Source organism: Cordyceps javanica, chromosome 4, assembly GCF_051103115.1.
Source record: "Cordyceps javanica chromosome 4, complete sequence".
NCBI classification, from domain to species: domain Eukaryota; kingdom Fungi; phylum Ascomycota; class Sordariomycetes; order Hypocreales; family Cordycipitaceae; genus Cordyceps; species Cordyceps javanica.
The window spans coordinates 346,990-373,799 of NC_139298.1; the positions used below are offsets into that span (position 1 = coordinate 346,990).

The following is a 26,810-nucleotide window of genomic DNA, read 5'->3' on the forward strand; positions in this document are numbered from 1 at the left end:
TGCTGCCAAGTTCTGTCAACACTCCACTACTTGATGAGAATTGAACATAAATTGTGCCCAAATATATTTTTTTTTCGGTTCTGTTCCTGCCAATCGTGACGATTTACCAGACATATAGACGCTGGCTGGCACCTTCAACGTCCTGATACCTGCGAGTCGCTGTGCTATTAGGAGCAATATGCCATGTAAACCATTTGGTGTCGTAGAAATATTCGTGGCATTTCTCAGACATATTATTAATGGTCCTGATATGACCTGTCTGGGGGTTTATTTGTCTCTAGCTCTATTTGCCCTTTTTCATGATCGGTTACGCTGGCATGCACACCATGACGTGAAGCATTTCGCAAGATGTGGCGAGTATAATATCAATCTTCCATATGCTATGTAGTATCTGATATCCCGGTACAATATCCTCAACAAGATTCGGGAAGCATCACTCGTATAGCCGCTTCCATTCATATGCACCCACATGGAGGGAAATCGTGTCATCACGCTTCCTAGAAGCAGTTGGCCTTGACTCCAGCAATGCCGAGCAGCTCCGCACTGAGGTTCACGAGGGCCTGGCCGCCGGCCTTGAGCTTCTCGGCCTTGCTGGTCGCACCAAGCATGAGCTGGACAGCCTTCTTGACGCCACCAAGAGCCTCGATGTACTTCTTGATGCGGGCAATCTTGGCCACGGGGATGGCTGTCGAGCCGATAGCCCACATGACGGACCCAACGCACTTGGTGACCTGCCAGAAGCCGCGGGCCTCGAGGTCGGTCACCGCAGCGGCGTCAGCGTCGTCGGCGTCGGCGGCCAGCTCGACCGCGCCGCTGCGGTAGTTGTTCTCGACGAACCACTTGTTGGCGGCCTCGTCGCCCGCGGCGAGAACATCGTCAGGGATGGAGGCAATGGCACCAAAGGTGTAGGCGAGGGCCGGGCCAAAGTCCTCGGTGAAGTTGTAGTTGCCGGCGGCGACTTCAAAGTTTTGGTTGGCGTCGAGGGCGCGTGCCTCGACGGGACTGGCAACGGCGGCCAAGGCGCTGGGCAGCAGACCGGCGACGGCGAGAAGAGAGAAGTGCATTTTGAAGTTAATAAAATCAGGGATTTTTCAAGAGTAAAATCTTGAGTATGAGATTTGATGGCGAGAGAAGAAGTTATGCCGGGAGGGGGGCGTGTAAGTCAGCGGATGATGCTTCGAACAGAAAGCTTCGACCAAAACTCGACGAAGCGTACGGTTTTTATAGTTGTGATTCTCATGAATGAGGCATTATTGGGTTTTCGGAATTTCGTCCCATAGTTGAGATGAAATAAACCAATTCTGCCTCTTGTCTTCAGCTCTGCCGATCCCAAGTGAAGCTAAAACAAGCTTATTGCGGACTCGCGAGCGTTCACCACTCCACAACCCCATCTCGGCTGAACAGAGTTGGATGATCCAGGGCAGAACGTTGGAGAAACTGCCTAGATGGTGCGGTGAGTCTTGCAAAATTAGGAAATAGTTTGTATTACGCCAAGAAATTGAAAACATTTCTTCTCCGCTGTCATGAGTGAATACGACGTGAGCGATGGCCCGTCAAGGCACCGCCGGCAGAGCGACCGTATGTTGTCTTCTAGCTTTGCTACCTCTATACTTGAAGAGAGTAAAACCTCTCCCTGGAGAATCCTGACTCCAACTACTGCGGTTGTTTGGCGATGTTACTTTGCCATAATATTCGCTTGTAAGATGCATCCGGTTCCAGGCACACGGTTCCTGGCGGGAGTTGAGCCGCATGTTTCCATGACCCATCTGTGAGCGGCTGAGACGGGTCGGGATATGAGAGCCTCGTGCCAGTGGGGCAGTTCGGTGCTGCAAATATCCGTATTACTATATCGAAATGTTAGAAACGGCGTAAAATGCTCCAGGGGACCGTTCTCGACTGTTGACTTACCAATCCCTGGGCGTAGTGCGATCTTGCATTGTTGTAACCTTACGCACTGGTTCACTGATAACTTTGTACCTAGAAGCGCATCCAAAGAACGGCCACTATTTCACAGCAATTGAAGGACAAAGATAGTCTCAATATTTCCAACATACACTATGACCATGAACAAAACTGCCTTGAGCTGCCCCTCTGTTCGGACTCCAAGCGCCTAACAAAAGAAAACCCTGCCAAAATCCGTTTGCATCCACTGATTACCTATTCCTAGAAATTGCATTTAATTGATCAAGCCCGAACACACACCACAGCGTGTTATTGTTGGAGCTCATGAAATCGTAAATACGCGATAGGAAAGGTGCACCGTATCAACTACCAAGGTGGTGTCACAAGGGGTGGCATTTACCCTGGAAAACCCCGTCTCAGCCATCCTGTGCTCGCAAAAAACGAATCACTTCGTTCTTTTTATACAGTTGATTTGCATAAAAAAATATTGTTACATGACCTGATCAGCTACACAACATGAAGGTGGCTTTAGTAGCTTGCGAGTCACGTTCAAGAGACTGCCACAGACTGGCTTACAGGCTTTTCCATCATCATCCCTCTGGCGAAACTCGGCAAGTTAAGGTCTCGTATCGCTGTTTCAGAGTTCCGTGTGTCATGATTTGAGTTGCATTTTGGTATTTTGGTTGAGAGGCTGAAGCCCAAGCCTACCCTACAGACTGATTATCCTGGCGTCCTCAATATCCTACACCTGATACTAGCCCTCTGTTTGTTTGAAAGTGATAAATACATCTTACATCGGTCATATTCAGAGCCTCTCAAGGATTCAAACAGCTTAGTCTCTCTACTGATAGTTTTTCGGTAAGAATAGGTAAGGCCCTACCTAAGTGAAGCTCACAGCATTTGACTATGCCGCATGGTAAACCAGCCCATGCCGAGTTCCACGTCCTGCCTTTTGCACATGTTTGCAACTTACGATGGCTCCCAACTTAGTGAAGCCTGTCATGCTTCGTCAAAAACTCGAGAGAACCAACTTCGATTCCACAGAACGGAAAGTGTCTCCAAGTTCGTGCTCGTCGTCTGCATCGGACCATGAGCGCTCAGCGTCTGGACGGTTAGACCAAACCCCGACTAGTCTGCTCAGTTTATTTTGCCAGAAATGACAGGCCAACTACAATATACGCCAAATTCAACTACTAGCGGTAGACCCAAGAGTGCAACCAATAGTGAGAGTATACCCAAATGCGCAGTTTAAGGGGCCGGGGAACAAACGATATTCGATCTTCATACAACTGGAAGGTGCGAGACAGGTCCTCAGCCTCAAAATGAGCCAGCGCCCAGCATCATGCGCATGCTCATCTGTTGCGCCTACTGCCAAGTTCTTGCGAGCTGCCACCGGCACTCAAGATACCGGGCCTGCCTCTGATTCTACATCAACCCCACTGAGTCAATGCTTTGGCGGCAAGAGCAGGCCTCTGAGAGAAGTATCCAGCCTAGCGCCTCCGGTTTGGAACTCAACCATCGCGCTGAGCAAGGATGACAGGGCAAAGAAAGTCCTGGCTGTAGAACTGGTGGCTTCAGCTTGTTACCAGGGCTCAGGTGCAGGCGTCATAGCAGGCTAACACTGTGGGCTCAGTCTTCGGCAGCTTCCCAGTTAGTGTTGGTCGGTCTGCCACGTTTGTGTGAGCCTTGGCAGAGTACTTTTTCTGAATTCATAAGACGATAAGCCCTGCAGTGGTGTTGTAAACAGGGGTCTCCTCATATACAATTACATGTTGTTGAGACCGGTATCCAGATCCAAAGACCATCGCCCTGCCTGATCAACGAGTCGACAAAGATTCATTATATTTCAAGCAACCGGAAACCTCTTCCTTCCGCTCTCGCGATGGCTACTGAAGCAGACTACGAGCGCCTCAGCGTCTGGGCGGCCATGCTAAATCCAGACGCCAACATCAACCGACGTGGTGCCAAAAGAACAGTTGAGATGCAAGTTCTTTCCCTAGGTCTCCCTCGTACAGGTACCGTGTCGATGCGCGAGGCGTACTCCATCCTGGGCTACGCGCAACCGTACCACTTTGCCAGTATTGTCGAGAATTGCAAGGACGCCGACATGTGGAATGAAGCGCTGCGAGCCAAGTTCCATGGGATAGGGAAGCCCTACGGCAGAGCCGAATTTGACCAGCTCTTGGGAGAGTCTGCGGCCGTTTCAGACACCCCATGCTGCATTTTTTGGGCGGAGCTCATCGAGGCGTACCCAGAGGCCAAGGTGGTGCTCGTGGATCGTGACGAGGAGAGGTGGCTCGCCAGTGTTGGAGGTTTGATAGATGGCGCCCTGAATCCATTCGGCCAGTACGTTCTGAGGTTCACGGATCCTTTCTGGTTTGGCCGAATCTTCACCTGCGGCCGCTTATGGATCGGGGGCTATTTTGGATCAGCCGACCCTGCAACGGCCAAGAACAACGCGCGCGAGGTGTATCGGAAGCACTACGACGCGGTGCGCAGAGTCGTGCCCAAGGACAGGCTGCTGGAATACAAGCTGGGCAGCGGCTGGGAACCGCTGTGCAGATTTCTTGGCACAAAGGTGCCAGATGTACCATTTCCTCATCGTAACGAGGCTGACATTCTCGCAAAAGCATTTGGGGCTTCCATGAGCAAGGCACTGAAGAATTCTGCGCTCAATATTGCTCTAGTCACTACTGTTGTTGGAGGAACTCTTTGGGGCTTCTCGAAGATGATGACCTAGTTGCGGCGAAGCGGCGGTAGGGCTGGACACAGTCCGGAAATTGCGCCTTTGTATATGTGTGGAGTTGCTCCTTCATACATCCAAAGGCTTTATCAATATTAAAACTTCCTTCGGCGTGACAAGACTGCGTAGTATACATAGTGAGTGGCGATCTGGAAGTATTGGTTGAATGAGCCAGCCGAGGCGAACAATAACTCGATAAGCTCTCTGCCAGGCACCTTATAACCGTTGCTGGTAGCGCATGATAAAGCCCTTTTCTGGTTAGCGCTTCTTTGATGCTGCGGATCGGCGACAGTTGAAAAGGGCTCAGGGTTGGCTTGGCTGTAAGCATGGCACAGCCACTGTCGTCAAGGCAAGTGATCTGCAAAAACTTCGGGCGATTTGGGAAATTCCGAAGCATCAGTGACAGGCTATCATCCAGTAACTTGGCACAGCAAAGGCTAAGCCTGTGAGGCTGACAGACAGCTGTACATCGGAGGGTCCGTTGCACTGGCGCGAGCTCAGGCTTCAACTCGAGCCACAGCGTCATCCTGTGATGTACTCCTTAATAAGACCAGTGAATGACTTCACGATCGAAGCAGGTATATATGGGACCAGTGCATCCCATTGGGAAAATTTTACTCTGTACATCTACATCTACAGACAGAATTTCGATAAGCCTTGCTTATTACAAGTCTACTTTACATCACAAAGGCCAAATGTACGCAGAATCCACACTCATCCGCTCCGCCATGGGGTGCCCAATAACTAACTAGTTATTCAGTAAAGCAGTTTAAAGCCACGATCAATAACACAATGGCTGCAACCATGGACGCCATGCCTACACAAGAGCCGGCCACGCGGGCGCCGGTTGCTCTCGATCGTATGCGGCCCGTCAGCCAGACTGTTGAATGCCCTCATTGCGGACAGGTGGTCAAGACGACCGTTGAGGGTCGCGGCAAGGGCATGCAGCGATTCATGGACGTGTTCTTCTGGCCGCTGCCTGGCCGCCGAAACTGGTGGGAAACTACGACTTGGCGCTGTGGTGATTGTGCAGCAGCGCTGGCATCGCAAAAGAATGGCAAGGATATCAAGGTCGTGAAATAAAGGGGGGTTATTGTTTCGCCATTTTATTTTTTTTCTCTTAATTATTCGAGCGCGGGAGTTGTTTATTGCTAGCAATTGAAAGTACCAGGGCACCTATGAGCTACCACAACCAGATAAGCTGGTACAGAAGCGTGAACCGGTGATTTGTCCACAATCAAGGCACGAGTCTCGCTAAAGACTATGTGTAGTGTCGCTTGATGTATTCTCTCACTGTGCTGGCAGCCAAGACCATGTATCTGTACCCTGGCAACATATATATGTGCAGTCTAGCGCTGTCAGAAGCTAATTACCTTGCAGCATCGACGCTAGCAATTGCCGACGGAGATGGCCGATTGTGCAATACTCTACGGATTTACCGGAATACTTGTAAAAGTCCTTTACAAACGAGTAGAGTTCTCGGAGCAAGTATAGTTGTGCTACCGATACTGGCAAGTGAGGAAACGGGAGCTTGCCCATTCCAATGGACCACTGTTCAGGAAAATGACGATCGCCGTGCAGGGAGTTTAAAGATTAGGTCAAACTAATAACCGTTGATTACCACCTTCTTTCACGACTTTAACTATTCCGCCACGACAGCTTGTCATTTCCGTGATTGGCTGTACCTCGCCGTCACAGATCTCTTACCTAGAAACATACCATAACATCAATCTGACTTGTATGGTGTTTGTCTACTCCTCGGGGAGTAATCCTCATCCGGCTGTTGTGGGGTTCACGGGTCAATAATGTAACCTTCGACAGGCAGCTGCCTTCAGCCGTCGAATCAGAGTCATGGCGCACCTGCCTTGGCACTGCAAATAGGGCTGCGGAGGATTATTCTTCCAGCGCCACTTCGCGCTCTCACTCGCTGAAAGCTTGGAGCTTCAGGGACGCCGAGGCTTCATCTTCGGAGGCAGTCCATGCTGGTCAAGAGAATAGTGCCAATGCGATGTTGCGGTCCTGCGGTGGCCTCAACCTCGGTGCAACGCAGATACCATGGATGATCAAGGGCCGCATAGCGCAGGCGACAATCGGGCTCAGCGCTCCTCTCCATCGCAATCCGAGACACGCCCGAGAATCAAACAGTGGGCGACCAAAACCAGAACAGGCTGCCTGGGATGCCGGTGAGTGACGACGCCGCCCGAGCGGTCGCTTTGCTGGCCAGCACACCTTATGTATGGCCATTTGCAAAGCGGCAACGCAGCATCAGTATTTTGGCAGCATACTCATTTTGTTCATCTTTGCATGATAGAGTGAGACGCGTTCGATGTGATGAGCAGAGACCAAAGTGCAAAAGCTGCTCAAAGCGGAACGTCGCATGTCATTACGAAAGACACCCGAAAGAGGCACTTCCCACTCCAGAGCTGCCATCAGCACGGAGAGAGTGGATTCGATTCGAGCCTTTGTCGCTCTCAATACCTGACATAATTAAGCAGGAGCGTACACATGAGAAGAATGTTGCAACCAGCCACGAAAATCGCCCGGACGACCACAAGCTCGTTAAGCACCGTCAAGAACGGTCTCATCTCGATACTTTTGCCGTCTTCACCGGGCCCGAAATTTGGTCTGCTGTGAGTCGATCTCAGCATGTGCCTCAGCTTTTGAAACCCCAGGGATGGGCCGTGATAGAAGCCGTTGCATATAGTGAGTGCCTCGGCCTTCCCGATACGTGCTTTCAAACTCGTCACCGACTACTTTCGCTGGCTGATTTATAGTTGTATCCATAATCTCAGAACTCGCTAACTCTGTGCTACTAAACTAGGAAATAAAGTAGTCAAAAGCGACAATGCAGAGTTGGCTATTGCAAAGAGCAACCACAACGTTGCCCAGCAGCCTCAGCCATTTGATCCGTACAGCGACGTCATTGTTGCGGCAGCCCTTTGTGCTCGAATACGGTTTTTGGCTGTGGCAAGGGATGCAGATCCCAATCCAAGTGCAACTGACGATACTTCTCACCTCTGGAACCGTCTGTATCGGCTTCTGAATTCATCTTGCCAAACTGCGCGCTATCAAATAACCGACATCGACAACGTCATCGATAACAAAGTTTTGCAAAGAATTTGCAAAATGTCAGCCATTGAGGTATGTCTTGTCAGGGCCCTCATGGCTGCTCAGTTATGTGCTAATAAGTTTCATCCCTCAATGGCAGGATTATCTTGCGCTACCTGGCGCACGCACACACTTGGAGGGCTTCCTAGCGCTTCTCAGACGCTGCGGAACGCCAGCTGTTCTCGGCAGGAAGGAACTTGGCCTGGGAAATGCTATTCATCGTATTTTAATGTGCGTAAATCATGAGACCTGCAGTTGCAAGCAAACAAGACTGATGCGACTATGACAGAAACGCTGTCATAGGGAACACTTTGACACGGCACACGGGAGGATTCGCGCAACTATACACATTCACACACCAAGAGCTCACGGACGCATATCGGTTGACCCTTTGCAATGATTTTCCTTGTCCCAGCGTGTTGTGGGCACAAATTCTCAGCATTGCTGAATTGCGTGGCGCGGCACATCTCGGCATGTCCAGCGAGCTTTTGAAAGAGAAAGCCGGGCGAATTTATGAGACGATCGCGGAATTTGCACCAGAAGCGTGGACGGAACTATACCCCATACCCAAGAAAGACTCCGCTTACGTTCTTGCGGGTATTTTCAAGGCCGCCACGAGCATATACTGTTGTTCCTCCTATTCAAGATCCGATGCCCTGCTAGTCGATTGGGTCGACTCGGTCAAGACGGCGCAACGCACAATACTGCTTCGGCTCGTCAACAAAGCGTTCGAAAAGGACAACCTTCGTTGGTGCCTCACATGGCCACTCGCTGTTTTAGGATATGCTGTGGATAGCGGCAGCTTTTCGGAGCGGGCAATGGTTAGCCGGCTGCTGGCGGAAATGGGCAGCGAATATAGCCCGATGCCCCCACGGGTTAGGGTGCGACTTGAGCGCTTCTGGAAATCTAAAGACAAATTCTGGGACCAATGCTGGCAAGAGCCAGTAATCTTCACTGTATAGACACTATTAATAATATAAACGGAGGAAGCGTCGGATACTTTTCGGTGGAGTGGCCGGACAGCCTCACCTGCAAGCACCGGCTTCTGTCGTTGTTCTCGATGATGTTGCTGCTCCACGCACTGAAGCCGGATTCCATACACAGTACCCCCGGCTCTCGAGTACGTGAGGTCACGTTAACAAGCCACCTGCACGAATTGTACGAGCGTGGTCAAGCCTGGTTTGGGCTCCCGCACTGGGTTGAACACTGGCCAGCCTCGAAGCCAGTTCAGGACCTGACGGAGGTCGAGAAGTAACTATAGTTTTGTTTTGTTCGAAGACTGGACTGGGCGCTGTCAGTATTATTGCTTCATGTATTATTGCTTGCTCCCGCCCCCAGACTGGGAAGCCTGCAAGCCATTTCGCCTGCAGCCGGCGGATGATCGACGACGACACGGCCAGTCGGATTTCTCTCGTTAGTTGAGGATAAGCTACGTGGCCTGGTGTGCACATGAGCGAGCATCCCCACAAGTACTACACTATAGACTATAGTAGATGAGTAGCTGGCCAAGTGAGGCGTGGAGTTTCCGCCCTAGTTGTCCAGTTCATCTTCTCCACACGAATGTCACAAAAGTTCTCGTTTTTGAATGGACCTTGGATTGGGGCGTTGGGAGGTGGCATGCCCCGAACTAGCTTGCGCCAGGCCATCCGAGCTTGTCGATGCAAGAGCAAGCGGGTTAGAAGGTGTGGAGGAGACTGGAAGCTATGGCGGGTACAGTACCGAGACCTTTTTATCTGCGAACTAGGTAGTTAGTTCGTAACTCCAGGTATGTAAGCAACTGTGGTACTTTTGTCACGGCGTAATTTCTTGAACCTTGTTTCCCGGGTCAACAGTGTTGCCCATTCCGCGGACTAACTCCCGGCCAGCTGCTTTCGGCGCTGGGCCCGCCGGTAATAGCCCACGGGCTGGCAGGACGCCACCAGAAGTGTGCCGGCTTGGCCCTGTCACTTTGCCCAATAACGAACAGTATCTCCCAACTATGAGTTAGTTATTAGTATCCGACGTAGCGGCCCCCCGCGACGCCACTGTGGAGATGCTGGGGGGCGTTGCGAGCACCATATACACGAGTTTGACCAGTTGACTACTCAGCAGTATCGCATCTTTTGTTCCCGGTTCTGAGTATGCTAGTTGCCACCTTTATTAGCTCAAGAACCTTTGTTCCATTTATCAATGACAATGCCATTCCAGTCGGGCCCGGTCAATTGCGTGCTGGCAAGGCGCTAATCATTGCTAGTCAGCCTTGCTGTTACCCTTCCTTCATATAGCCCAACTCTATCCCAATTGCTTTTCTTCTGTTTCTCCTCCCAGTTTCTTTTCCTTCTTCCAACTATTACTTCTTGCCTTCCATCATCTGTATACATCCTCACCGGACAGCGACTTCTTCACCTGCCCCCGTTCTCCATAGTCAGCCATGGGCGATCCGGGCTCGAGCGACATGCCGATAGAGGCGGCGCCACCAGCCTCCAAGGCGCAGGCGGCGCGTCGCGGCTCTCTGCGAGAAACCTCGCTCGAGACGCCTGCCAAGGCGGCGCCCCTTCGAGGATACGGGATCGACTATCGCGTCGACCCGACCGTGTCGTTTGCCGAGTTCCGCTACTGGGCCAAGGTGGAGCGCGAGGAGGAGCGCGAGGCCGAGCGGCTCTATCTCGAGCGTCGCGGGCCCATGACGCTGACCAAGATGATCAAGAGCCGCTTCTCCAAGGGCGTCCACCACGACAACAAGAAGATGGACCAGCAAGACGCCGCACGGATCCCCGGGCCGTCGACCGAAGAAAAGGGCGGCTCCGAGCACACCAGCATCGCAGGGCGCTTCAAGGGCGTGCTGAACAAGTCCTCCTCGGGCGGCGATGAGAAAGACGAGGCTCGAGAGAACAAGGCCTTGGCAGCCTCTGCTTTGAATGAGGATAAGAACGCGCCCAGCGTGGCTCATGGCGATTCCAGCAGCGCTTCTCTCGACGAGGAATGGAAGACGGCTGCCAGGGCATTGCGCACTGCTGGCTGGAGTTCCATCTTCTTCCTGGTCACTACTGACATTCTCGGCTGGTCCGGCACTCCGTACGTTTTGTAATCTTTTGAAAACACGTCATTACGCAGAAACGCTAACCCACCTTTGTCTTGTTCAGGTTCGTCTTTGCAAGCGTCGGATACGGTACTGGCGTCGCCCTCTATGTCGTGTTCGGCATTGCCGCTTCTCTGAGCGGCCTCATGCTCTGGAAGATCTTCACCACCCTCGACTCGTCCCGCTACCCGATGCTCAGCTACGGCGACATCTTCTTTCGCATTTTCGGACCCAAGACGCGGCACTTTATCAACGTGACCCAGTCGCTGCAACAATTTTGCACCGTCATGGTGCTCATCTTCAGCAAGGGACGCATCATCTCGCTGCTCGCCGGACCGCATCTATGCTTCATCGTCTGCATGATCATTATCATGGCTATCGGCATGGTTTTTGGAAGCATCCGGTCCTTGCAGCGCTTAGGGTGGATATGCAATCTCTCTGTCTGGTTCAACATCATTAGCTTCATTTCCATGTCAGTTCCAGCCTCATCTCAACATCCATCTCCCCCAAGAACGTTCCTAGAATCCTAACCCAAGGAAACAGCATGGTCGCTGTGGCCAAGTATGACATTTACTACCCGCCAATCTTTGGCTCCACCATTTTGCCGAAGCAAAAGAACCCGGTCAAGACTTTTGCAGGCCTCGTACCGGATGCGTATCAGCAGCAAGCGCGTGGCTTCGCGGGTATTTTCAACGGAGTTGACAACATGGTTTGTAAGTCTTGCCACTTTTTTGCTGCAGGCCGCTCATCTATATCGATACTCACACCGCACAGATGCCTACAGCGGTGCCATTCTCTTCGTCTCCTTCATGTCGGAGATGCGACACCCGATGGATTTCTGGAAAGGCATGATCTGCGCCCAAGCCTTTATCTGCATCGTCTACCTCTTCTTTGGTCTCTTTGTCTATAGCTACTTTGGGCAGTATTCAGCTTCCGTCATCTATCAGGTGATCAATCCTGCAGGGCTACGCACATTCAATAATGTCCTGAATCTGTTGACTGGTCTCATTGCGGCTAGTAAGTCGGGGCAGATCGTATTTTTTTTTTTTCCCTTTTGCTAACCAGTTACACTAGTCTTATACTTTCACGTCGGCATGAAGACTGTCTACATTGAAGTATTTCAAGAAGTCTTCAAATTCCCTCCCATCGCCACAAAACGGGGCAAATGGATGTGGTTCGCTTTGGGCCCCCTCTATTGGATTGTTGCCTTCCTTATCGCCGCCGCAGTGCCCAATCTGAATGGAATCGTCGGTTTTGTTGGTGGTCTCTTCGCCGTCAACTTTAGCTACTCGTTTCCGGGCATCGCTTACCTTGGCTGGTCGGTTCAGTCAGCTGCCGAGCTTCCTGGGGAAGGTTTCAACCCTGAGACGGGTGAGAGCGTCGTTCATGATAGTGGAACAAAGAGATGGGCGCGCGGATTCATGAAGAGGTGGTACATCCATATTCCGTGCACTATCTATGTCTTGGCTGGTCTGGCAACGTCTGGAATGGGGACTTGGGCGGCAGTTGAGGGCTTGATCGAAGTTTTCGGACCCGGGGGCACGGTGGCAACCTCATATGGCTGCCGTTCACCTGTTTGGGGCTGATAAATGGTTAAAATAGACAAGATATAGGGCCAACAGCCTACTCTGTATTGATATCGTTTTGACTGATGAGTTCTCATACCTTCTGCCTACCACAGTTCCGCATCATGTGCCACCAGTGCGCGGGATCCAGGGTACCAGCTAGGATTTCCTCAATGATATAGACATTTAAGCCGGCAGGGTATGGTAGCAATCGGGATGCCAGCAACGCAGTAGACTCTTCGAAGGACAATCTTGATTGGGTGCATCCACACCATTATCGAGACGACAAAACTTGCACGTTCAATGGGGCATACATACCAGTGAAAGAAGGGGTAGAGTCGAACGTATGGACTCGCCTGATTTCTCTAACCATTGATCTTTTCACACTGCGCTCTTTCCCTGGTGATGAAATCCTGATCATGATAGGATACTTTGCGATCGGCACAAAGTTTAGCCGCTATTCATCCAAGGATTCACAGCAGAAACCGTGACATGGCCCGCAAACCTGCTTCATGCATAATCTGGGGGAATCGCTCCGAAAAATTACCATTCCCCGGTTCGGCGCTCAACCCGAACACGACAGCGGCCCGGTTGGTGTGTCTATCGGCCAGAAATGTCTTCCAAGCCGAGGCAGTCCAACCCTGGCGCATTGTTCCCTCCCATCGAGGTTGGTTCCTTTGTCTCACATCGGTCGGACAAGAGTGAGTTTATCGGGAGTGCAAGCGGGGTCTTCTTCATCAACACTGTGTTTCGAGCGTTTGCGGCCTCGTCAGCATGCGATGCCGAGTTCACGGGTGGTGCCGAGGCCGACGGCGCGACGCGAGACCGCGGCCCATTCCACAGCCTACTCACAGCCGCCGAGACGACGCAGGAGCAGTCGACAGATTGTGACATTCTGTTGAATTTGATGAATTCGTCCTCTCGCATAGAACCTGACAGCTCAAGCGGCTTCACCTACGGCATACAGATCCCTGGGCTGGGCGCGCCTCCGACGCCTGCCGCCGCCAAGAAGCTACTCATGATCTACTTTCAGAAGTGGCATCCCATCTTTCCATTCTTACACGGCCCGACATTTTTCGATAGAGTAAATCGTTTTTATTCTTCCCAATCGTGCAAGCACCCAAATACGGGCTTTGGTGAAACGTTGCGAGATAAATTATGCCGCGCCGTCTGCTTCCAATGTGTATTCAACATTGCAGCGACCAACGAAGTCCACCAAGGGTTGTTGGAGCCGCGCTGTCGCATAACTTCGTCCGCTGCCCTAACAGGTCTTCTTGGAATCATTTCGGGCGACCAAGATATGCACACCCTTCAGGTTCTTCTGGCAATGGAGCTCTACCTCGTCACTCGAATGTCATCAAGGGCAGCGTCCACTGTCCATGGAGCACTGACGCGTATCCTATACCAAGCCGGCCTTCACAGGTGTCCATTTCGGTATCTACAACTGCCCAGGGGTATGTTGCTCATCAGGCAAAGAGTATGGTGGTGCACGTATGTGCTTGATCGTTATCTCAGTCTGTCGCTCGGGCACCCAATGGGCATAAGCGACGAGGAGGTTGACGTTTGCATACCAGGAATGCCAGAGCTTCATAACCTGGTAAGGTATCGCCATCAATCGTCGACCACTACCATAGGTGACGAGATGCGAGCAAATCTTCCGATTAATCATGAATCATTCACCCGCGACAGTGGTGTAGCAAGCTCAACTACTACTACGAATGACAACTGTTCTGACGCACAGAGTCCCACCCATCACCACACAAGTCGTCCTGAAGAAGCTCAGAGCTTCGTTCTTGGCTACCTTGTAACTTACTCCCAGTTGCTAGGCACAGCTCTTCGGCTGTTTCATACGTCGATACATAGGAGATCGATTGTGCTAGACAAAGTTCTCGATATAACAGCCAGGATCCATTCATGGTGGAATGGACTGCCCTCTTCGCTTCAAGATGAGGACACGACAGGTTCCCAGTCAGCCTATGGCGCATTCTTTGCTGTTCTTTATCACTACTTGATACTACTCGTCAATCGCCCATTTCTATCACTCCCGACAGACCGAGAAGATTTTCGGTCTTCTTTGCAGTCAGCATTAAATGCAAGCCTGGCAATCATTAGGCAGCTCCGCGCGAGTTCGGAAGGCTCTCTGGTCTTGGCTTGGCCAGGAGCTCTCTCGGCAGTTTGGATGGCTGGTCTTGTGGTTGCTTACGCAAGTCTATTAAGGATATATCCTCTCGAAAAAGGTATCTCGTAAGTAGAATAGATTGTTCACAACCCGGCAGCTACCCTACATCCATTCTTGATTGAGCCAATCTAATGGTATCATCAGGGATATAAACTACAGCATATCTATACTCGATGGTATGGGCAGTACATGGACTAGCGCGAGTCACTGCCGCAACACCCTGAAGCTGATGCTTGATCAACTGACCTCAAAGTCTTGGGGTTTGCCAAATAATGCACATCAGGCACAGCGAACAACGCCCGATGAGACAATTGATAGCGAGAACTCGAATTCCGACGCCACTATCGATGCCGCAGGGAAAACTTCAAACAAACGCCGAAAGCATAGCAATCATACTACCATGGACTCGCCCCCTCCTCCCACTATAGACGCTACATTGAGCCCAGAAATAACATCATCGTACATGTGGCAACCAGTATTAGAGTATACTGGACCGGACTTTGGCTTTGATGCGAACCAGTTTGGTCGCCAGGATGCGTGGCAAGAGTTTCTAGTGCAGGGGCTCAACCCTGGCTTGTCGGGACTTTTATTCGACAATGCTGGATGGGACTCATACGTCAAAACTTTTGGGGATCGTCTGAGCTAGCGCACGCAGAGCCATGAAAGAAGGATATGTCTCTGTGCGATAATCACCACGGCATGTCAGGGCAAATGAGTTGGGTCTCGCAGTAAGTATCTGACAGCATGTGGCGCACCGTGGACGGAGTAAAAGAGCCAGTATCATCCTATTTGACATGGTGTGCTACCAAAGATACTGCGCTTTGAACTGCTCCGGCATGTCAAAAGTATTCTCCTGGTGATTCGACTCTGGTGATCCCCCTGGCATAAAAGTAGAGGTAGAAATGTTCACAGAGCTTCGAGGAAATTCTGCTGTACTTGCCGTGAACGATGATTCAAATCCTATTGGCATGCCGTGATTCAATAAGGGCTGTCCAAGCCGTGCAGCCGGTCTCGCTGAAGCTTCTACTGCTGGCGCGGTCCTCCCCGCCCAATGATCTTGGGCCCAACTCAGGACGTCCTCGGGCGTGGACAGAGGAAACTGCTCCCAGTGCGCAGCCATGTCCGCTTTGTCCGTCTTGGAGTCGAGGTGGCTGTCAGTCGTTCCAGCCCTAGCGCTGTCTGTGAAAGCCGAAGCCAAGGTTGCGCCGTCAATGACTGAAATGATTTGCAGCAGAGCACACTCGGTATCTCGTAGTCTGTGCTCCAAAGCTTCCGTGTAACCCTTCGCGGGTCCACTGCTACCCGCTCAGCATGTCTTCGGTATATACGGAGTATGAGCTGGTCAATGCCCTACCGTTTCCGCAATCCTGGCCATTGACAGGGCTTGTTCAAGTCTCGGCAGCGGGAGCAGATTGGTCTGTCGAACGGTAGGGGTGATGATTAGACTACGCAGCCAAAACTTGCGCCCACAATCACTCACCTCTTCTCATCGCACTAGAGAAACACATATTAGAGGACGTCATCTACTCGTCTTGTAAGGGGCTACCTTTTGCTTTCGTGAGCGGCACTGATTGCACGCGGCTCGACCGCGAACTTTGGCTGGCATGTCGGCGTCACCCGAATGGACACCCTCAGCTGCCTACAAGACGGCTAATGGTTTGTCCAAATTGGCCCAGCCGATGCCACATGCCACGCTCTTCGATTGCAAGATCTGGCAGTGGAGGTTGAAGATGGGATGGTGGGTTATACCAGCCGCTGCCTTCGGCTAATCTTTTAGGCGATAGTGTGTCAGTTGAGTTCCACTCGCTCCTCTTCTGTGGTGTCGCCAAAACTTTGAACCGCAGCATACTGGCGGATCAATTCGCTTTCGAAGCTACTTGGCAGAGAAGATTACCACGGAAGAAACTGGACCATTTAGCTACTGACCTTTAATCCCTTTATTAGACTCCTGATAAGCTAGCCCCCACTCGACTCTCAACTATATGGTGTAGAGAATAAGACTAACAAGGCTCGTTGCTACCACATGCCCCGCTCGTACTTGAAACCAACCACTTTCATCATGTTTCAAGGATTCACTTCGTTCAACGTGCAGACAGAGTCTCTGCCCCAAGCCGTGTCCATCTTTGGCCTTCGAACCGATCATGCTTCTCCTAGCCTGCCAACGTTACTCCTCTTGCATGGGTTCCCGCAAAACCACCAGATTTGGTCCCGGGTAGCGCATCTACTTGCCGGCAAATACAATATCGTTGTGATAGACCTCCGCGGTTATGGACAGTCTTCCAAGCCGAAATCTGTCTCAGCTTACGCAAAGAGCGCCATGTCGCGTGACTGCGTGGCTGTTATGGACGCCCTTGGTTACACTGGTGGCTTCTTCGTGTGTGCTCATGACCGAGGCGCCCGCGTTGCGCACAAGCTCTGCGTGGATTACCCTGAGCGCGTCAAAAAGGCCATTCTCTTGGATATTTGTCCTACACTCGCCATGTATAGTAAAACTGATCTCGAGTTCGCCACGTCTTACTTTCACTGGTTCTTCTTGATCCAACCGGAGCCTTTACCGGAAACGCTTATTTGCGCCAGCCCCAGAGAGTTTGCGGAGTTGTTTATGGGAGCTCGTCAAGCAGAGGCCTTGTCGATCTTCGATACGTCGTCTTTCGATTCTTATGCGGAAGCTCTCGGCGATTTTGCTAGCGTACACGCAATGTGTCAGGACTACAGGGCAAGCGCGTCCCTGGATCTCGAAGAGGCCAAGGATGACATTGCCGACGGCGAACTGATCAAATGCCCAATAAGAGTGCTCTGGAGCGAGCGTGGAGTCATTGACAAATGCTTTGATGCATTGAAAGAATGGCAGGCAGTCGCCGAGGAAGGCGTACTTGTCGAAGGGCGGAGTGTTGACTCTGGCCATTACATCCCGGAACAGATTCCAGAGATTGTAGCTTCTGAAATTTTGGAATTCTTGTCCGAAAAGTAATTAAATCAGCTAGAACAGTCAATCTACTCTTCTCCTCTCACTGAACCAAAGCGTGTCTTGATTCATGATACAGCGGGCTACCTAAACAGCAACACAATGAACGAGACACAGCGTCACCACTCTAGATGCTCCGATAATACCGGGCGCCACATAGCATTCATCCCCGCGTTATAACCAGATGAGCCTCTGCAGACCGTCGGCTCATCATTCTGCCGTCACCCCCACCTGCTCACACTGAACCTATAATAAGTTGTTTCTACCGCGGATAGATGGCCGCGATTTGAACGTTTATTCTTTTCGTGAGGTAAAGGTGTATCTTTTCAATCTCTGATCACGGAATGGCTGTCAAGAAGCTCAAGGTTGCCGTCATTCCAGGCGATGGCATTGGCACCGAAGTCATGCCACAGGGCATCCGATGCCTTGAAGCGATTGGCAAGGCATATGATCTCACATTCGAATTCGAGTGGTTCGACTTTGCTAGCTGTCAGCATTATCTAGAGCACGGAGACATGCTCCCGCCAGACTGGAAGGAAAAGCTTATGCGCTTTGATGCCATTTACTTTGGAGCCGTCGGCCTGCCTGATGTGGTTCCGGACGATGTCTCTCTGTGGGGAAGCCTTCTCAAGTTTCGCCGGGAATTTGATCAATACATCAACCTCCGCCCCTGCCGTCTGATGCCGGGAATCCGTTGCCCACTGGCGGACCGCAAGCCGGGCGACATTGACTTCTGGGTTGTTCGGGAGAATACGGAGGGCGAATACAGCAGTATCGGGGGAAAGATTTTTGAAGGAACCGAACGGGAGACTGTCATCCAGGAAACGGTCATGACGAGGATCGGAGTGGATCGAGTCTTGCGATATGCTTTTGAGCTCGCCCAGACTCGTCCGAGAAAGAAGCTGACGAGCGCGACCAAGAGCAACGGGATCAACACCACAATGCCGTACTGGGACTCGCGCGTCCGCGAGATGGCGAAACACTTTCCAGAAATCAATGTCGACAAGTACCATATCGATATCCTCACCGCACACTTTGTGCAGCATCCAGACATGTTTGACGTCATTGTCGCGAGCAATCTGTTTGGAGATATTCTCTCGGACCTGGGACCGGCTTGTACTGGAACCATCGGAATCGCGCCATCTGCGAATATCAATCCTGACGGCAAATTCCCGAGCCTCTTCGAGCCTGTTCATGGGAGTGCCCCAGACATTGCCGGCAAGGGCATTGCCAATCCAGTGGGGATGATCTGGGCAGGCCAGATGATGCTGCAGCATTTCGGTTACGAAGAGGCTGCAGACGGGCTCCTCCACGCTATTGAAAATGTTCTTGCTCGCTCAGACCCGTCAGTCATGACGCCTGACATGGGTGGCAAGGGAACGACGTCGAGTTTCGGGGACGAACTTGAGCGGGAGATTTTGAAAATGACGAAAACGGCGGGCACAAGTAACACGTAGATAGAAGACCCTAACTGTCGAATAAAGGGGCTATAAATTAGCATATGCAAACTTCTCGGACCATATAACATCAAGTCCACTGTAGTTGTCTGCCACTATGTAGTGATACAACTAAACTCCGAGCACCCGGAGCGAAACAGACTGATGCCATCGACTCCCGCTGGAAACTTGTATCAAGCCAGGGTCGATTCCTATCAGGGTAATCGGTCTACCGACCTACCGCGTTCACACACCTGCTCAACTGCACCGGATTCAGTGTTGCTGTACCACCACCAGTCCGACAAGTATCACAGAAATTCGAGCCTATTCAGGTTTCACGATGTTTCTGCAAATCACTATCCTTCTTGATATGCGCCGATACACGCAGTCGCATGGGTTGAGATGGGGGTGCCACAGATACATAGCGCAGATTCACTCATCATCGTGGATGCCTCATTGCCGACATGCAGGTCACTGGCAAGTATGTCAAATCTATCTAGCCAGTCAAATATTATAATCGAGAGGCAGTCTATGTCATCGGCGATGGTGGGATAAAAAGGTATGGCATAGTCACTCGTGCTGTGCGACAATGACAGTTCGGCTGCAATATTGTCCTGTACGGAAGCCGCGGCCAACTGTTTAGAATGCTTAAATTCCCCGACGCGGGGTAAATCGGCCAAATGTATGGTGCAGAGGGCAGCTTGTGATCTGTGGTGGACGTCGCGGCATGTGGCTGGCCGACAGTGTTGTATATGTGCTGTCTGACAGCGTGCCCCGATCCTTGATCACGCACTTTGTGAGCGCAATACTGCACTTTACAAGCCCATTTGTCGGTTCATTTACTAATACAGAACACGATTTTCGCTACCATGTTTGAAGGATTTGAGCCATTCATCATCACGACAGAGACAGACCCGACCGTCCAGATATTCGGCCGTGTCAGTAGAAATGCGAGCTCCGCTCCGCCACCCATACTGATGCTCCACGGCTTCCCGCAGAGCCATCACATCTGGCACAAGGTCACCAAGCAGCTAGTCCACAGATACTCCATCATTCTTGTCGACCTACGCGGCTACGGGAGCTCCTCCAAGCCCGGCGAAATTCGTCACTACGCGAAGAGCGCAATGGCCCAGGACTGTGTAACTGTCATGGACTCGCTCGGCTTCACGGGACGGTTCTTCATCTGCGGGCATGACCGCGGCGCGAGAGTCGCCCACAAGCTCTGCGTTGACTTCCCATCGAGGGTTCAGAGCGTCCTGCTGCTCGATATATGTCCAACGTTGACCATGTACACGTCAACGGACCAGCATTTCGCGGCAGCCTACTTTCACTGGTTTTTCCTCATCCAACCAGAGCCTCTTCCGGAAGCCATGATTAGCGGCTGTGCCCGCACCTTTGGCGAGTTCTGCTTCGGAATAGAAGACGACAAGGATCGCGAGGCATTCGATAGAAATTGTCTCGAGTACTATCTACGCATGCTGGAGTGTCCGGAGACGGTACATGCCATGTGTCAGGATTATCGAGCCAGTGCAACGGTTGACTTGGACGAGGCAAGATATGATATCAGCCGGGGGAATCTGATTTGTTGTCCTCTGAGGGTTCTCTGGGCTGGAAAGGGCGTCATGGAGCAGTGCTTCGATCCGCTGGAGGAGTGGCGAGCTGTGACGGATGATTGTGCTGTTGTTGATGGCCACAGACTTGACGCAGACCATTTCATCCCAGAAACTGCACCCAACGTCGTGGTTTCCAATATATTGGATTTCTTTGCCTAGATAGACGGCCCGATCGCAGACAGTTTCCTCACCGCAGCAATGCGCTTTCCTCTTGCGCTACAAGGAACTCAGGCCAAGACTTACTCTTGAAAAATATGCTGTCGCTGTGAGCTAAGCCTTATATTCTGCACGTGGTTCCGCAGGGAGGTATGCAGGTCTGCGGCTTGCCACTGGTTTGTGACACCACACTTGTAATCACGCGCTGAACATCGTGGCCATGACAGACGACCATGCAGGTAGGGTCATGAGGCGCTGGCAATGGTCATGCTTCACGGGCACCCGCAGCGCGCTCTGCCAATCATATTACATGAGATACTGTCGGAAATTAGTTTAGACGACTTTTGGGCTGGCGCGCTTTTTGGCTGGGATCCCGAACGGCCAACGAATGACGACGAAAACGCCACTCTTCTTTCGTGGCTTGTTAGTTCCTCGAGCTCACAACGGGTACACCAAACGCACAAAGAGAATATGATCTACACAATCGTATATTATATTACATCTGTTATGCATTGGAAATGTATCATTGGAAGCATGAAATCCATCCAGGAACCAAAACGCTTGATAGACAAACTACGCGGTCTGTTGAAATGAGTCATACGCAATCTCAGACAAAGGTCATTACGTGTGCTGGAACGCCCTATGAAATTGGCTTCGCTCATGGCTCGGGCGCAGCAGACGAGATTCATGGCAACATGGTCATCTACGCCGGTTTTTTCCAGGACAGGGCCAAGATTAGTTGGGAACAGGCCCGAAACCGCGCATCCGCGTACATCCCTCTCTTGTCTGCCAAGTATCCCGAGATTCTCGAAGAAATGAAAGGCATCGCAGAAGGAGCCGGCAAAGGTCTCACCATGCAAGACATTCTCACCCTCAACGCGAGGAGCGAGCTCGGGCTCACCAACGTCGCGGACGGATGCACCTGTCTCGGTCAGCACGGCCAGGACGGGCAAGTCTTTCTCGCGCAAAACTGGGACTGGCTCCAGGTCAACCTCGTGGTCCTGCACATCATCCCGAACAACACGGCTTTGCGGATGAAATTCATGTCTGAAGCTGGCCTCGTGGGCAAGATTGGTCTCAATTCCGCCGGCGTGGGGACGCTGCTGAATGGGATCCTGGCCAGCGCGCAGTGCAAGGACAAGTTTCCGATCCACGTTCTTCTGCGACGTGTTTTGCAGTTCGCAGCCTCGTTTGACGAGGCGTTTGCCATCATGGAAGAGCACGGGCTGGCAAGCACCTGCAATATTGTGATTGCAGACGCAAAGGGCAGGGCTGGGAGCATCGAGTGCTCTCCGCATGGAAACACCGTAGTTCCGCTGCGCGGGGATACCTTCCCGTACGTCGGTCACACGAACCATTTGTACTCGCCTGATCGTCCAGCAAGCGCCAAGGACCACCCAGAGGACAACTCCTTCACCAGGCTGGCCAGGCTGGAGGAGCTGACAAGGCAGGATAACGAGGACGGCGTACCGCCCAGCTTCGACAGCATACGAAGGAGGCTGAGTGACCAGGACGGCGCGCCGTACTCCATCTGCTTGGACGAGCCGACCGATGGTGATGTGGGCATAGACAGGGTGACGACTGTCAGCACAATCATCATGGAGTTGAGTCGTGGATTGGTACAATTGACGGTCGGCAGGCCGTGTGATAATCCCACGATTATCGAATGGGCTATGAGTGGGGAACAGTAAATAGAATGCGAATCAAAATACTTGCCTTTTTATTTTGCAACTTCTTATTTCCCACAGTGCACACAATCTTTCCATTGGTATGTCGACGCCGAGCTTCCAACGTCATGTCCACCAAACTTCCAGGCATGCGCACTCGACGTCCCATCAAAATCCATTGAGATGGAAGAAACTCAGATCCCCAACGTCCTTGATACCTAGTTTATTCGTCCATGCCATCCTTCACCCGCTGCCCCCCTCCCTTCACCAGACAGGCGTGCCTCGGACTACGTCCACCACCTCGAATCCGGTGAGAATATCCTTGCCAGCGAAAAAGGTCCTCAGCCTCGCCACCTGCTCCGCGGCGCCGTCCAGCGGTCTGCCCCAGCAGTCCATCTGGTTCACGCGCACTTCAATCCGCTCGAGTCTGGGAAAGCGCTCGGGACGAAGCGCTTGGAACTGCCAAAACATGCGCTCGACGCATGCGCTGTTGCGCGGCGCGGCGGGCGTGTGGATGACGAGCGTCTCGAGTGACTCGGGCAACACGCTGACAAGACGCCAGACAACCGAACCGCTTTTGTATCTCTTTTGTTTATCGTCAGGGTGGAAGAGAGAATCAAGTGAGTTGATATGCTCCTCGTCGTCCACGGCATCATCATTCTCGTAGCCCTCGGATCCCGCAACTTGGTGATCATCTTCCGCTTCACTCATGTCACGAGCCTCATAATCATCCCCTTCATACATTTTTGCAATGCCCTCTTCTTCACCGTCATCCTCATGGTACCCTTTGTCACCTTCTTCATCATCCCACTCATGACTCCCTTCGTCATCGCAACTGTCTCCTTCGTCGCTGCTCTCCTCTTCTTCGGTGTCAAAATATTCTTCTACAAATTTAGGCCCCATGGCCCCAATACCATTCACAAGAAAAACAGTACTTATTTCCAAGTGTTTCAGCCGCGTAAACTTGCGCAGGGAGCTGTCGAGAACGTTCGTGTCCGGCCAGACTTGGACTCCCGTGAGCACCAGTCTCTCCAAGCTTGCAAAGGTATTTTTTATCAGAAATCGCACAAAAAGATCGGCGTCAAACGCATAGCCAATCTCGTCTTTCGTTGAGTACTCCATCTCAAAGATGCGCAGGTTCTGTATGTGCTCGAACAGAAAGCCTGCAGAACCTCCGTTGATGACGTAGTCTCGCAACTTGATCACCTCCAAGTTGCGACCCAGTGGTTTAAATGGCGTCGCTTCGTTCTGTTCCTCTTCATACTGACAGTGCCCGCGCCAGAGCCTTAGCTCTCGCAGAGAGTCAAGTGCCATGAAGGGAAATATGAGTTCCATTTCGGTCCCAAATTGCTCGCCAATCTCACGAGCAGGATAGATGGCTCGCAGCCTTTGTAGTGGCTGATCTTTCAAGGTTCTGTCGTTGGCTCTCGTGACCAGGAGTTGCATCATGGCGGCCACGGGATGCTTCGAATCGGGGAGGATGAGGACGTCAAAGTCGCACCATTCTTCCGGCAGAATTAATGTCTCAACATGCGTGAGAAGCGACACAAGAAACGGGATATTGAATTCGGCTTCTTGGTCCCCTTCGAAGCAGTAGTCCACGTCTCGCACAATCTCTCGCAACCAAAACCTGGCAAGTCCATCATCGCCATCACTAAGCATTGCAAGGTGCGGCGACCCGAGCACCAAGGGGGCCAGTTTTTCGGTCATTTTTCAATGTACGCGTCGTCAATTTCGCCGTCCCCGCAGAATTGACGGTCGCCCAGATCAAGGTGGACTATGTAGGCGGCAATGATAGGATCGGCGGCAATTTCTGCCAGCAAGTCGGAAACCTTCTCGAGTCCACCCTCCTTGAAGGAGATGCTGCGATACTTGCTGCGGAGATGGTTGTGTCGTGGGAGGAACGTCTTGGCTGCATCGTGTAGTCTGCTGCATGTGAGAGAAAAGTCCTCGACGCTGTATGGCAATGTAAGGTTGGCAATGATTATCAGCACCTCGATGGGAAGTTGCAGGAGCCCCATCGTCGGGACACACAAGTTCGTAGGCGTCTGCAGCAGTAAAGGAAAGGGAGAGGTTTGCTATTGTGGCCAGAGAGGGACAGGCCCAGCGGCAAGTTGAGTTTCTGGCTTGGCGGCAGCCTGGCCTACCTTTAATAAACTTGTTAGCCTCTTCGCCTGGTGGGGCTTGGATGAGTCGCCAGGAAGCAATGACGGGAATCTCGTGTATTGAGCGCTGAATATCATTTGAATGTGTACCATTTTTATTCAATTCATGCTGGTTCGAGCCAATGCTTAGTCACTTCCGACTTGGCTTCGCGTTGCTCACCTGCAGCTGGTGGTCGCATGTATGATCGCAGCCGAGCTTGTCGTTTCTCGCCCTGTTATACTGGATCGATTTCGATTTCGAATTTTGTGTATTGCTCTTCCCATTATTTGCTGCTAGCTTCCTGACTACTTGGACCTGTGAGTTTGAAAATAGACTCAGTTTGATCGACCCCGAGCGCAGACGCTTGTATGCATTCTGTTCCCAAAACTCATCTGACGATGATGGGAGAAAATCGTTCCATCATTGCGCACGGCAGGTCATTGTTTATTTTTTTTGCCAAAGTTAAAAGCCGCGCAGCGATGTCTGAGGCACCTTGGGCACCCACAGCCTGAACATGATTGGGATGGATGCGACAGTCACTGCAGCTGCGCGGGGTCCCAACTGCTCGCCAGCATTGTGCCCAACCGCCCACCCGGCAAACTCTCTTGCTCCTTTCCCACTCCTCTCCTTTCCTCAATCTCAAGGTCTGATGCCCGGGAAGAACAAACAAGCCTCAACATCCAACACCAACATGGCCGAGATTGCATATGGCAGGTAAGTCGGTGGCGCGATGACGGGACTAGCAGACGGTCTAACCGTCTGGTAAACAGTATCCTTTCGTCCAAGCCCTTTCGCTTTCTCATTGGGCCGCAGAAATGCGAATACTTCGTTCACGCGTCGCTGGCTGCGAGCAAGTCGCCGGTGCTCAACACCATAGTCAACGGGTCCATGAACGAAGCCGCAAGCGGCTGCACCGTGTGGGACAACGTCGACGAGGATACCTTTGTTCGGTTCGGCCAGTGGGTGTATACTGGAGACTACAAAGGCAGCGCTCCGTCGGAGCCTGCTGTTGCGGAAGAGTCTGCCACACATCCGAGGCCAACTTATGTGGCCGGAGGGACCATCGAACCAGCAAACGCTACCAAGCTTGAGGCGGTCGACGAACCAGCTACCAATAAGGTTCACAGGGCTACAGACGATTGGGGATTCTCTACCCAGGAAGCAAGGCCAGCTCCTGACGTGTGGGAGCCCGCTGCTTCTCAGCAGAAGTATTTGGAGGATTCAAACTTTAGATCTTCCACCAACAAAAAGAAGCTGAAGAAGAAGAAGCTTATGCGAGCCTTTGTCGACGAAGAAGCTCTTGTCGAGGAAGAAGCTCCTGTCAAGGAATACCCTTTCGAGGAAGAAGCTCCTGTCAAGGAAAACCCTATCGAGGAAGAAGCCCCTCCAAAGCCCGTGGCTAAAGGTGTGTACGCCGAGGTCCCGCCACTCACAAAGACGGAGGCCTGGGGTCGCTTCAAGAACGGACTACGCTTCCGCGGCACACGGCACCAAGACGGCGGGACCAACGGCGTCCCGCCCGTCCCCGGCGACGCGAACGGCTCGCTCGAGTACAAGGAGGCCTTCCTCTCGCACGCGCGGGTGCACATGATGGCGGACTACTACGAAATCGCGCCGCTCGCGCAGCTGGCGCTCGACAAGCTCCACGAGATCCTGTGCGCCTTCACGCTCCGCCCTGCGAGGGTCGGCGACGTGGTGGCGCTGCTGCGCTACTGCTACGACGAGGACGAGCGGCCGCGGCTCCGCGCGCTGGTCAGCGCCTTCGCCGCCTGCCACCTCAAGCAGCTGTGGGCAAACGACGAGTTCCGGGAGCTCTTCTCCACGCACGGCCAGCTGTCGGTGGCCATTGTGGGGGACATCATGGACAGGCTGGGGTAAGGGTAGTCGTGGTGGAGCTGTCCAAGACGTTTGTGATTGCATTGGATCGCTGTAATGTTGCTTCGCGTCGTTTTCCTGGTGCTCATAGTGCGTCTATAAACATTGCTAGTGATGCTAGAAGCTGATTTATGCCCGTCATTTCTCAAGATCTCTGGTTCTGAAACCGATACAGCCGTTTGATTTTTTTTGATTTTTTTCCCGTCTAATAATATACGGTAACTTCAGTGACAAAAGATGTAATTAAGACCACTCAATCTCATTCGTCTGCCAGGCCAGGGAGTAACTAGTCTTGGCCTGAAATGGTCATGACTCGAGCCAGCTAGGTTTACTAGCGGGCTCTGCGATGCCACTAACAAACTTCCCCGGATTCTATTCTCCACAGTCAAGACAAAGCT

At 52.0% G+C, this 26,810-nt stretch overlaps 12 protein-coding genes across 12 annotated transcripts; 10 read left to right on the top strand and 2 right to left on the bottom strand.

The window, feature by feature from the left end:
- Positions 1-497: 497 nt before the first annotated feature.
- V2A60_006008 (uncharacterized protein) lies at positions 498-1,064 on the bottom strand (the record flags this gene model as incomplete). The annotated part of the gene is made up of 1 exon (XM_083257306.1): positions 498-1,064. One exon carries the CDS (start codon positions 1,062-1,064, stop codon positions 498-500), a length of 567 nt encoding a protein of 188 aa, XP_083113432.1.
- A 2,720-nt stretch (positions 1,065-3,784) lies between these two features.
- Positions 3,785-4,642, top strand: V2A60_006009 (sulfotransferase family protein; the record flags this gene model as incomplete). Its single annotated transcript, XM_083257307.1, has 1 exon — positions 3,785-4,642. The coding sequence occupies one exon, from the start codon at positions 3,785-3,787 to the stop codon at positions 4,640-4,642; it is 858 nt and encodes a 285-aa protein (XP_083113433.1).
- A 795-nt stretch (positions 4,643-5,437) lies between these two features.
- On the top strand, positions 5,438-5,728 carry V2A60_006010 (uncharacterized protein; the record flags this gene model as incomplete). Its single annotated transcript, XM_083257308.1, has 1 exon — positions 5,438-5,728. The coding sequence occupies one exon, from the start codon at positions 5,438-5,440 to the stop codon at positions 5,726-5,728; it is 291 nt and encodes a 96-aa protein (XP_083113434.1).
- A 2,498-nt stretch (positions 5,729-8,226) lies between these two features.
- On the top strand, positions 8,227-8,715 carry V2A60_006011 (uncharacterized protein; the record flags this gene model as incomplete). The annotated part of the gene is made up of 1 exon (XM_083257309.1): positions 8,227-8,715. One exon carries the CDS (start codon positions 8,227-8,229, stop codon positions 8,713-8,715), a length of 489 nt encoding a protein of 162 aa, XP_083113435.1.
- Positions 8,716-10,163: 1,448 nt separating this feature from the next.
- Positions 10,164-12,397, top strand: V2A60_006012 (uncharacterized protein; the record flags this gene model as incomplete). The annotated part of the gene is made up of 5 exons (XM_083257310.1): positions 10,164-10,807; positions 10,876-11,283; positions 11,355-11,524; positions 11,586-11,828; positions 11,886-12,397. 5 exons carry the CDS (start codon positions 10,164-10,166, stop codon positions 12,395-12,397), a joined length of 1,977 nt encoding a protein of 658 aa, XP_083113436.1.
- A 592-nt stretch (positions 12,398-12,989) lies between these two features.
- Positions 12,990-13,920, top strand: V2A60_006013 (fungal specific transcription factor domain-containing protein; the record flags this gene model as incomplete). Its single annotated transcript, XM_083257311.1, has 2 exons — positions 12,990-13,830; positions 13,892-13,920. 2 exons carry the CDS (start codon positions 12,990-12,992, stop codon positions 13,918-13,920), a joined length of 870 nt encoding a protein of 289 aa, XP_083113437.1.
- Positions 13,921-16,614: 2,694 nt separating this feature from the next.
- Positions 16,615-17,526, top strand: V2A60_006014 (alpha/beta fold hydrolase; the record flags this gene model as incomplete). The annotated part of the gene is made up of 1 exon (XM_083257312.1): positions 16,615-17,526. The coding sequence occupies one exon, from the start codon at positions 16,615-16,617 to the stop codon at positions 17,524-17,526; it is 912 nt and encodes a 303-aa protein (XP_083113438.1).
- Positions 17,527-17,864: 338 nt separating this feature from the next.
- V2A60_006015 (uncharacterized protein) lies at positions 17,865-18,977 on the top strand (the record flags this gene model as incomplete). The annotated part of the gene is made up of 1 exon (XM_083257313.1): positions 17,865-18,977. The coding sequence occupies one exon, from the start codon at positions 17,865-17,867 to the stop codon at positions 18,975-18,977; it is 1,113 nt and encodes a 370-aa protein (XP_083113439.1).
- Positions 18,978-19,825: 848 nt separating this feature from the next.
- V2A60_006016 (alpha/beta fold hydrolase) lies at positions 19,826-20,728 on the top strand (the record flags this gene model as incomplete). The annotated part of the gene is made up of 1 exon (XM_083257314.1): positions 19,826-20,728. One exon carries the CDS (start codon positions 19,826-19,828, stop codon positions 20,726-20,728), a length of 903 nt encoding a protein of 300 aa, XP_083113440.1.
- Positions 20,729-21,315: 587 nt separating this feature from the next.
- V2A60_006017 (uncharacterized protein) lies at positions 21,316-22,416 on the top strand (the record flags this gene model as incomplete). The annotated part of the gene is made up of 1 exon (XM_083257315.1): positions 21,316-22,416. The coding sequence occupies one exon, from the start codon at positions 21,316-21,318 to the stop codon at positions 22,414-22,416; it is 1,101 nt and encodes a 366-aa protein (XP_083113441.1).
- Positions 22,417-22,656: 240 nt separating this feature from the next.
- Positions 22,657-24,413, bottom strand: V2A60_006018 (uncharacterized protein; the record flags this gene model as incomplete). Its single annotated transcript, XM_083257316.1, has 2 exons — positions 22,657-24,046; positions 24,115-24,413. The coding sequence occupies 2 exons, from the start codon at positions 24,411-24,413 to the stop codon at positions 22,657-22,659; spliced, it is 1,689 nt and encodes a 562-aa protein (XP_083113442.1).
- An 815-nt stretch (positions 24,414-25,228) lies between these two features.
- V2A60_006019 (uncharacterized protein) lies at positions 25,229-26,415 on the top strand (the record flags this gene model as incomplete). The annotated part of the gene is made up of 2 exons (XM_083257317.1): positions 25,229-25,251; positions 25,308-26,415. 2 exons carry the CDS (start codon positions 25,229-25,231, stop codon positions 26,413-26,415), a joined length of 1,131 nt encoding a protein of 376 aa, XP_083113443.1.
- Positions 26,416-26,810: the final 395 nt, after the last annotated feature.